Here is an 11066-nt window from a genome sequence, read left to right as displayed (position 1 = left end):
TCAAGATCATTAGCAGGTCTTGCTTGGCGTGGGCACAGGGACACTCTAGATCTGCAAGGCTGGTACTCCCCTCCTCTGTCAGCCGGTTGAGGCCTTTCCTGAGAGCAGGGGCCTCGGCAGCTTCCACAGAAAGACCCCAGGTTCTCAGACAAACACCTGGCACTGAAAGGACCCCGGAGCATTTTCCCTTTAGCACGCACAGTTGCCAGAAGTGGGTTTCCTCCTGTCTCCAACACTAAGAAATGGGTTAAGCCCTTACATACCTTCCATGGCGTCATCGGCACTGCTCTGACAAATTCTCAAGGTTAAGGAGAATGTTTTTTTTTTGTATTCATGTACGTTTGTGTCTGTATTATTCTCTCCCACGGAGCCATTATGTGTGTGTGCGTGTGTGTGTGTGTGTGTGTGTGCTGATCCACATGCAATTTCAAAAGCATCCTACACATCTGAAAGCGTCTCCCTCTTGCTCTGGGGCAGGTGGTTTCGAGGGGCTCCTTCATCTTCCTACTCCAGAGCGTCTTTTGTCAGCATCAAGCCGTTGGAGTTTTCACCAACTAAATTGGAAAGCAGGGTTCCATTAAGACGTTTTTCAGCTCTAGTATTAAATAAGTTTGCTTGGAGGTGGTTTCTGTTACAGAGGAATAAGGATCACCCTGCCCCCACGCCCCCACTCCCATCCAATTTTAAATATAATATTGAAACAAATTCAAGGACTTTTTCTTGGGCCATCTTTGTAAATAATTTGCAGGCACCTTCTCTTAAGGACAATGGGAAGAGAAAAAAGTGATTTGAACAGCTTTGTTTGCAGCTAAAGGGCTATTCTATTTCAGCTCTCAGCAGCTATCCATAGGCTCCATGCAGGGCCATTTGGAAAGCATTGGTGACAACCACCCATCCCCCAGTCATGGGCAAGGTGTGTTAGGTCAGCAGAAGAACTTTAAGTCAAATGGAACTTGTATGCATGACTACCATTTCGAAAATCAGGAAGAGTTTTTTGGCAATTAATTTAGAATATTTCAAATGAAAACACATGTAATTCTTCAGAGTAGGGGAGAGAGTACAGGTAGCATTAGACTTTGTAAACAACTCTAATAACAATGATATGGAAACGGCTGGGACAGGCCCTTTCTTTCAACTCAAGGCTCAGGCTAAGGTTGTTGCTCTAAGAACAATGTGCACCCTCTGTTTAAGCATTCATCATTCTCGAATCTAAAGTCAAGGACAGGTCCTTACAAAGGCACGGACAGCTGAAGATGGAGCTTTGAGGCCAGCCCTCAAGAGTTTGAAGTCATTTTATTTATGGGTGTGGCCTACTTTAAATAAATGAAAGCTTCATGTTTGGGAACTGGACTCTGTGTGTTTGGTACTTCCAGCTTTGGTAGGTGATTTTGTTTTGTCCTCCTTTGGGAGAAGATAAAGTCCCAGACCTCCATGTATAGTCCCAGGTACAACAAATGCTGGAAAGTTGCCTTGAAAGAAAGATTCACGGAGCAGAATGTAGGCAGAAGACGCGAGAGGTGGGGGCAAGCCTCTGTCATGTGCCCAGTTGCTTTGATGTACATCGTAACCCTGCCCATTATATGTGTATCTTGCATAAACATTTTGAAAATAAATAGCAGAATCTGAATGACTTTTCAAAATATCCTGAGTCTTTATCAGAGAGAAAACTCTTCTAAAGAACATTCCTATACGCAGAAATGGAGGGTTTGCAAATTGCCTTCAGCCGGTAGGTTTCTCAAAGGTTCAAGTTTACTCTGGTGAGCACAAGTGAAGGATGACATTTAAAAAATAAAAATAAAAAAAATCACTGTAGCAGCCAAGGCAGATTTTGGAGACATGACCAAGAAATGGCGAAAGTCGGAATAGAACACTTTTCCATTGATGGTATTAAATCATTTTCAGTTTTACACAATTTAAAAAAAGAAAGAAAAAAAAAAGGCCAGGCCTACATAGAGCAGAAGGAAGTCCCTCTGTGTTCCGCTCTGTACTGCAGAACTCTGTCTGCAAGTGAGACCTGGCCTTCTGGCCCTGCCCATTGTCACGCAGGGTGTCATGTGGGGTCTCAGCTCCTGTTCCCCACATAAGAACGCAGGATATGGTGAGGCCAAAAAGGAACACTCACGGAACCACAGGTAGGGGACTTATACCACTATATTCTCACTGGTGACTTCAATCCGCGCTTGGCAGCCCAGCCACCATCCTCTTGCTAGCCCCCATTTGCTGCTAGTGTAGCCACGGCAGTTATATTAGTGGCCAATGGCTCACTGGTTACAGCTGACGGCCAACTAGCCACAGCTGATGGCCATCTAATCACAGTTGATGGCCATTTACTCCCCGAGTGAGCTCCTTTCCACATGAGGCTGAGAGCCTGGAAACTGCTCTCTGGGGCTCTGTCCCCACATTCATGCCTTGGGGGTGGCCACCAAGGTTGTGACTGCTGGCCAAATCTGGTTCTAACAGGATGCAGACTATCTGGGAGGAATCAGAGTCAGGAAAGGAAACTGTAATGAATGTGAAGTGGGCAATTAAGAGGTTTCTGGGGTTCCAGACTGAAGTGTCTGCAGGGAACTGTCACTGGCAGGCTTTCTTTCCTTTCCTTTCTGTCCTCCACCCCTGGTTTTGTCCTCCCTGCACGGGTAAAGCGTAGAGCTGCCCAAACAAAGCCAGGCAAGCAGGCCATAAACCAGAGCCCAAGGCTGGTGTCCCACGAGACGTCCCCGCCTCATGCTTCCAAGGCTGCCGAGGACATCGGGGCCTCCAGCTCCTGCCTCGCCCAGGTTCATGGGCCTGTGTGGTGTGGATTGTGCACCCCAAGGCAGTGGGCACTGGCCTGAACGCCACGTACTGTTCCTACAGGGAACGGGCAGAGGTCTCATTACACTCTTTAATGTGACATAGGAAGAAAAACTTCCTTTTACCTGCTTAGGTTCTGTGGCTGCTCTAAGCATTTAACAGACATAAGAGGGATTAACAGGAGAAAAGCATACAAATTTAATACATTCAATATTTTTACATGTACATGGCAGTCTTCAGAAGGAAACTGAAAACCCCCTAAGAAGCTATTAGGCTCCAAAGCTAATATGCCTTTTTACACAGAGAAAGAGAAATTGTGGGCTTGAGTAGTGGCCGTAAATAATGGGACAGTGACTGGGAAATATATGTAGGAAACTAAGAGAAAGATCAGCGTAACTTTGGTAGGTTTGGTTTGTACAGGTCCATTCCCGCGTTGACCCATCTCGAGTGGTAAGAATGTTCTTTTCTTCCTGGTAGGCGGAGGGCACCTTTCTCTGGGGAAGCGTACTGACCTGCTTTTAGGTAGAAGGGGAAGAGCAGAGAACGCCTCCTGCATTTATTGACTCTCAGTTGCCTTCAACTCAAAATAGTCAATATGCGAAAGTGGCATATTTGGGGGTGATGGCTTGAACCCCTTCAATCAGTGTCATGATTTCATGCTTGACCACAGAATCTGACCTTTCCACATCTCAGTTTGCAGGGAGACTGAGATGAATTCAAGGGAGTAAAGTAATTGCAGGAAGAAGACTTTCTAGGCACCATCCTTTCCTTTGCATGATCAGTGCAGGCTCAGTGTGGCTCCTTGGACCCTCTTCTCTTAAAGGGGCCACCCTCCCGGGTACACTGAGCTCCCGCGTTAATCTGCAATTCAGATCCCCCTGCACTACTGCCATTTAACAGCTTTCCGGGCTGTCAGCTGTTGAAGCAGAGCTTATATGTAGTCGGTACCCGCTGACAAAACCTCTGTGTTAGAGTCCCAAGTCCCTATGGCACCAATTCTTATTAGTGGGGGAAAAAATTTCAAAATAAAACACGGTCCAATCATTTACCTTAACAAAAGATTTATTTGAAACAGGTTTGTGCAGACATACACCAGTCAAAAGGATTGATCAAAGCCACAAATCACTACATTTTCCAAAACCTCTCGAAATACAAGTAAATGCCCTTCATTTGTATTCACTCCAGGAGGGAACCCAGCTCCACTGTAATGTGCTGCTGTAATTTAACGACCAGAGGACCTTAACAGGACGTGAAAATGGTAACACTTCTAGAGGGAGGGAACAAAAACCCCCTCAGTCCATAGAAGAGCTCACCGCTCTGCTGGGAGCCAATTAAATGTGCCCCCACAGCCCTGCTTCCTTCTGCATAACCAGATTAAAACCTCCTCGTCACAAACAATATTTAAGCAACCTGAGCACAGATGTGACAGCAGACAGGAAAGCATGGCTTGGCTTGCACGAGAAAGACATCACAAAGATGCTGCATTCAGTGGAGCAGTATCTCAGTGATCCGCAGGAAGGGGGACCCCCTGAGGCTGCAGGCTCTGCTGCTCCTGGCTGGCCCTGTGAGTGCCACCCCTGCAGGTGGCCCGGCTGCACCTGCTTGCATTGCCTGCCCTTGGGAGGGAAGCTTGGAGGCGAGCAGCCCCTCACACGCTCCTGAATTTCACAGTCACTGGCAGCAGGGGAGAGGGAAGGCGGGGTAAGAATGTCAGCGCTTGCATTGATTTCATTACTGAAAAGCCAAAAGAATATTTCCTTGTTCAGGGCTCTTGTTGGGAGGAGAAACACTTTATGACAGGGCAGATTTTCTTTTGCAATTTTTTGTACTGGTGTTTATTGATCCAGCTGCAGCTGCATACCACGCTCTCCTTAGGAATTCGACTGAATCCAATCCCAGCGGAAGTGGGTTCACATCCTGATCTTTGGGTTTCCTCCTTTTCTCTGGTCCTTTCTTTGCCCCACTGAAGAGCATGCCTACAAAAGGCCCTTGATAAGCTCTCTTGACCCCTGAGTTCCCTGGGCAGGGTTACTTGGATAGTACTATTACTTCAACTTTCTTCTTCCTATTTCTGTCATAAATCAAAGCCACCTGACACTTTGCTCCTGACTTTTAAAACGAACAGGTCTCCTTTTCTTCTTTAGCCAGGTCAGAAGAAATGCCGATGGGCTAATCTTGGGACGTGTTTTTCTTGGTCCGACGCCTGGGAGAGAGAGCGACTATGTATCTCTAGGGTGACTAGGGCAAGAGATTGTCATTGGAAAATGAGCCAGCCTGGGTGTAAAAAGAATCAGCCTTTTGTCTCCCCTCAGTCGGGGGAGCAGAGGTGTTTGTCAGAGTCAGCAGCTAATGGAGTATGCTGGGGGTAAGGTAACAGGTGAGCTTGCCCCTTTTCTCTACTTTCGTTTGCTTCGTAGCTTCTGGCCACTTTGATTTATGCGGGTGTGGCACCCCTGCTTTCCACTGAAGTGGGCACCCTGAGTCATAGCTCGCTCCTACCCAACACACGAAGACTGCACTTCAGAGGAGGTCTGGCTTTACATGAAGCACTTGGAAAGGGCTGGGGGGCTGGGGGGACAAATGTGGGCTGGGGAACCATTTGGGGTGCGGAGAAAGAACTGAACGACGAGTACAACACATCCAGTTGAGCATTCCAGGTCGATTCCTTTTGGGGACACGTATTAATGTATCATTTTGGGGAATCTGGGGCCCTCGCCTCTGCAACCCAGGGGACCTGTCTAACTGTTCTCCTTGCCCTCCAAGATGGACAAATGGCTAGTATGAGGCTCAGTCCTCTCCTCCAAGGCTGTTTTGAGGCAAACAATTGCCCTGAGCCCGTCAAGAACCAGCAACAAAGCCAAGCGATGTCTGCTTCCCCTTTCTTCGGTGTACATGGGGAGCTTTAGTTCCACTATCTCCATCACTACTGTGTTTGCTAATTTAAATATTTGCATAATGTATTTAATGACTCTGATGGGGGATACCACCTTCTGACTTGACCTGATAAACTCATTTCTTTGCCAAGATATTATTTCAGGCTCTGCTTAACCATTACCGCAGTTTCCCTGTTCACATTTTTTATGGATCCCAGGAGGTGAAGGCTACATTTCAAATGCTGAAGCTAAATCACTCCTTGAATTACGTTGGGACAATGACCCTGGGCAGTAATTCAAACCCTGGCTGAAATGTGTGCGGTTCTCTTACATGCCCAAAACTAAAGACAACCTTATCCTAGAACAGAGTTTTGCAAACATTCTACTCAACTTAGGGTCTAAGACATAAATCCCTAGGAAAAGCAATATGAAAGTTCTCGTCCTTATGGTTCAAAAAATACAGTAAAGTGTCATTGTTATAACAAATGGAGATTATAGACTATAGCCTTCTTTAAAAAAAAAATTCAACCTTAAAGCCTGTAATATATACGTCCACATGCATTTCAGACGTTACCCACACTCACGTTTTTTTCATTATTCACGGCTTCTTGACAAGTTATTACTGATTTTCACTGCCAGCTCCCTACAGCAAGACCTGAAGCCTTGTCAAGGAAAAGAAAATGTCAACAGAATTCTCAGCCTTGCTCTGTTGAAACCCAGGCTCACGTTTTAGGATATTACTTCATGAGTGTTAAAGAAGCAGCATCTCCTATTTCCAAAGCACGGGTCCTGTAGGCTCTACTGATCCAGTAAAGGTCATCACACGTGTGCATGTGTGTTGGGAGGTGGGAAAATGTACCACTGGTGTAGAGACAGGCTAGACAGAGCTACATCCCCAAATTACTACAAAGCCCATTCTGATTGGCAATGAAATGCTAATCCAGACAGCCAAGCAGGCATGGTTGGTTGTTCTGCTCTCCTCTCATGCGTTTTCAGTGTGCACTTTCCATAGCCACCTTGCCTGCTCGTGCCGGTGTGTACCTAACTCAGACTAGGTGCACAGAATGCCTGGTCTCCTTCTGCAGCGTCAGCGGAATGGGACATAACGCTCAAACAAGAGTCGGCAATCTGTGTGCAATACTAGACCAAGGCTGGGCCTGAGTGCTTTCTGCCACATTAGTCCAATCCAGAGGCAGGCCCTGCAGTGCTGACCAAGTGTGACCTGCCAGCCTGTGTGTCACTTACTGTGTGGCAGAGTGACAAGTCCCATGTGGCATTTTCACTGAGCTGACAGCCAGAGTATGCAACTTAGTCCGGTCCCCCCTGCTCCCTGGGGCTGGGTTGTGTGTGACATTCTGACCTCAATGTAAAGATAGGACAAATGACACAGCCCCCGAGTCGCCCTGGCTAAATATTACACATCACACGTACTGACAGCTGCTCCTCCTAGAAACCCAATTTAGTCATTTGGCTACAAGATAGCTTAATCGCATGAGAGAATAAATAGAAAGGCATCGCCTCTACTGCTTTCTTCTGTGTGCATATTTCATTATTGCAAAGACTGTTTAGTCTGCTTCTTGAGAGAATTGGAAAATATACTTAAATCTCAGAAAATGTGAATAGTATTTTAACATAAAAAGAAAATAAAAAACACACCAAAAAGCCCCAAACAAAAACACACACACTGTAATTCAAAAATCCGACTCAGAAGGCTTCAAGTTCAAGAAAGAGCTAAGTGCTTCCAAAGAATTGGGTTTGAGTTCCCCTTTTTCCAAATAGGCTTGATTCCAAACGAAACCAAACCATCAGGATGCCTAATGCACATTCAATTCTAAGTTTCATTTCTCCTTTACAATTAGACCATCATCTTTCTGGGTGTGTAATAAAGACACACACCTTGGTTTGTTGTGTTAATTATTAGGTGTGTGTGTGTGTGTGTGTGTGTGTGTGTGTGTGTAATTCCTGCATGATAGTCCTTTAGTAATTACCTTGCTGAGTGCTCTAGTATTTTAAAATGTTTCATCACTTTGGGGAGGAAGGAGTGGCAATTTTCTAAGCCTCACCTGTTAATTGTATTGTCCTGCTGCCCCTGAAGCCCTCTCTGGATCCTGGGCACCTTTTAAGTGAGGGGTTAGTTTTCTTAGTCATTGCAAATCATATTCTGAATGACTTCAGTGCCCAGTAAGCTGTAAATGATCCTAAAATTAAGGATTAGGAAGCAAAGTGCATTATTGTTTTATTTCTGAATTTAGCACAGCCGTTCCCAGGGGAACTGTGCCATTGTAACCAGTAACAGCTGCCCAGAAGGATTTGCATTAAACTATCCAAATATCTGGTTTGGCAACCAAAGCAGAGAAGAGAGAACGTGCCTCCAGGCCGGTCGTGTATGAAGGGCTCCAGGTACTCCCAGTCACGCCCGAGGGTATCCAGGTTCTGTCCAAATTTAGAACAGGGACTCTGCACTTTGGAAAGTCAGCGACTTCCCTTGGAGTCAGAACGCTTCCTACAGTGAGCGAGCGGTGCCTGCATCTAACACTGACTGGATAAGGAAGGAAACCTTGTCGATGCAAAAAGGGGCATTTTCTTGCAATGTTTGGAATTTTTTTCAATTTAAAAAGCAGATTGGCCTCTTGTTTAACCTACCGGACACATTAGTCTGATCAGGACGATTGTCTGGGCTTCAGGGCTTGTGTTCAGAGTTTCTACTGAGATTTGGTAGAAAATGCCCTCTACGTCCTCCTCCCTGGGTCTGTGCCCTGGCTTCTCGTTTTCCTCTCCCAGGGTGGGCGGTCTTCCTTCACCACCCGCAGGGGCCCTTACTCTCCCATCTGGATTTGCTCATTTTCTTGGTTCTAGAGCTACAGAGTGACAGGTATGTTCCTTCGCTGGGGAGACATGCTATCAATTCATTCATTTCCCAGCAGTGAAAATCCAAAATGCACTCTCAACTCCCAAGAAGACCAGCGTGGGTTCTAATTTAAGCGGATGCCAAAGGTCCGGTGGTCTGGAGGCTGGGGAATGAGGACGGAGAGCCTGACGAGGGCAGCAGGGTCTCCACCACCATCCTGAACCCAGGCTTCTCTGTCGCCACAAAGAGGCAGGTAAACGTTTAGAACATATGCGGAAGAGCTATGCTTCTTTTCTTTAGTTAGAGAAGGAGAAGGGCGGAAGAAGGGATGTCTCGCGTCCATAGCTGGATCTGTGGTAGAACAAGGAAGACTGCGGATTCCGATGGTTGCCCAGCAGCAGCAAAGCACAGTGGCCAGCCATGCAGAGGACGAGGGTCCCGGGCAGCCATGGAAGGGCCGGGCCAGCAGGAACCCGGGAAGGTGCAGAAGATTCTGCTAGAACACCGACTGGTTTGCTCCACTAGGAATGTGGCTAAGAGGTTCAAATAAATGTTCTCAGATTTACCACCCAGATACATATTTTTATGCTTTCATTGCAATCAAGAAGTTTATGCCAACTTCATATAAACAAAATAGGAATCAAAGTAAGACAGCGACCTGCCTAAAGTGAAGTTTACATACTGCCCGGCGGACTTAATCTGTGAGTTAACAAAACAGGAAGTAAGCGTGCCCCTGCTCCCCTTCCACAAGATGAGTTTCTCACGCAACATAAACCTCTGTTACCTTTTCTCCCAGAACAACTAGTACTGATGTTTCAATATCGGTGAAACATAATGTTTTTAATTTCACACCTCACAGAGCATATAGTTGAATGCTTCGTAACAACGTAAACAAAAGTTAGGCCAAGCACTGCAGACAATTTGGGAGGGAAATACATGGCTTCCCCCGCAGGATATACTCCAGGTTTGCGAGGGAATATATATAACTAACAAACTGGTTGGCTAAGGCCACAGAAATGTGTTTTCCGGTGTTTTGGCTGCTGACACCAGTCTCTTCTGACAAAGATGTGTGAACACTGGGTGCAACAAACCGCATCTCTTTCTAGGATCCGTCAGGAAAACTCGACTCATTTTTTCCCCTTGATTTCGAGTCTTATTTCTGTCTCGATTTCTTTTTGGTGGTGTCGTAAGCACGCACGATTTCTTCCTGACTGACAGCTCCATGCTCTTCTTGAGAGAAGGCGTACCCATCTGAAACAGAAGCATACAGGAGGGAGGGATGAAGAGGAGAATGTGGGGCGCACACTAGGTTTGGAAGGAGCTGCTTTTGGGGAGACTGCAGCTGAGCTTCCATACACTGGCCTCCTCAGCCTTGGGTCCCTGGGGGCCCGAGACAGGGAGTAGTGACCCAGAAGGGGAGCGTGGGCAGTGTAGGTGTGGTGGCAGGATGCAGCATCAAGGGCCATGTCCCAGGGGTTCTGGCGGCTGAAGCTGATGCTAGCATGGGAACGGCCCTGCAGGGCAGCTTCCCATTTTGGGGGCTGTAGCTGAGTTCAGCCTGGGAAGCATAAACAGGGGGTCACTGGTCCATGTCTGCACTTTCCCGCCACCAATCAAGAGGAAAGGCAGTTGCTCTGCTCCGGAAATGTCCCAATGTGCCTAAAGCTGCAGGCTGGCTGGATAATTTATGAAGCTGTAAACATACTGGTTGGAAAACTCGCACAACGCTAATAGTGAAAGCTGGCAATGGGCACATGATGCTTGGAGTGTTCCTGTTTTTAAGTTGGGCTGATTTGGATGGGTAATAAGAAATTACAGTAGGTTTACTTTTGTGTAAACAAAGAAAAAGATCACAAGTTAAAGTCAAGAGGAATTTAGTGATTGGCCCCATGGCCATAGGAAGACTGGTTCTCATAATCAATAATAATAATAATAATAAATTAAACGTATGTATCAGGCACTGTACTATGTATGTACTGCGCACAAATAGCTCATTTATTCCTCCCAACAGCCCTCTTAGATAGGTGATAGTATTCTTCCCATTTCACAGATGGGGAAGCTGAGGCATGGAATGATTTCATAACCTAGTGAGTGGCAGAGCTGAGAGCCAGACCCAAGGAATGTCTCTTCAGGGTCTGCAATCTCCTGCATCTCCAGTTCTGAAAGAGGCTTAGCAATTGTGAGCCCAAAGTGGGGCTTTCCTTCCTAACTGATCCTTTCCACAGATGGGACATTTATAAGACTCTCTCTCCGTTCGCTATGCCTTCTGGGTCAGGGGTATAGAAAAGTCCCACAGCTGGATTAGACATTCTGACCAAAGACAACACAGTAAAAAGCCTGACAATGATGACTGCCATCCACGCATATTTATGACTGGTCAACAGAGCTGTTAATTCATTGTCATATTCTTTACAGAAGAAATCAGAAATTGTGCCCATGGGTCATCTCCTGGATTGTTCATTATTTTACTCCTGCATTTGACTTAAAAAGGAGTTTCTGGAGTATAAAAGAGATACCAACGTAATGTATAAGAGAATGTTTGTGGGGACGGA

At 46.3% G+C, this 11066-nt stretch overlaps 1 protein-coding gene across 1 annotated transcript in view; it reads right to left on the bottom strand.

Moving 5' to 3' along the window:
• Positions 1 to 3834: 3834 nt before the first annotated feature.
• The window catches only part of ATP8A2 (ATPase phospholipid transporting 8A2), a 418517-nt gene continuing 411285 nt past the window's right edge, over positions 3835 to 11066 (bottom strand). The window contains exon 31 of the mRNA XM_074330045.1: positions 3835 to 9765. Coding sequence (XP_074186146.1) covers positions 9668 to 9765 — 98 coding nt within the window. The 3' untranslated portion in view covers positions 3835 to 9667. The remainder of the gene's footprint in view (positions 9766 to 11066) is intronic.

This window comes from Rhinolophus sinicus, linkage group LG04, assembly GCF_036562045.2.
Source record: "Rhinolophus sinicus isolate RSC01 linkage group LG04, ASM3656204v1, whole genome shotgun sequence".
NCBI classification, from domain to species: Eukaryota; Metazoa; Chordata; class Mammalia; order Chiroptera; family Rhinolophidae; genus Rhinolophus; species Rhinolophus sinicus.
This window is presented reverse-complemented; position numbering and strand designations above follow the sequence as displayed.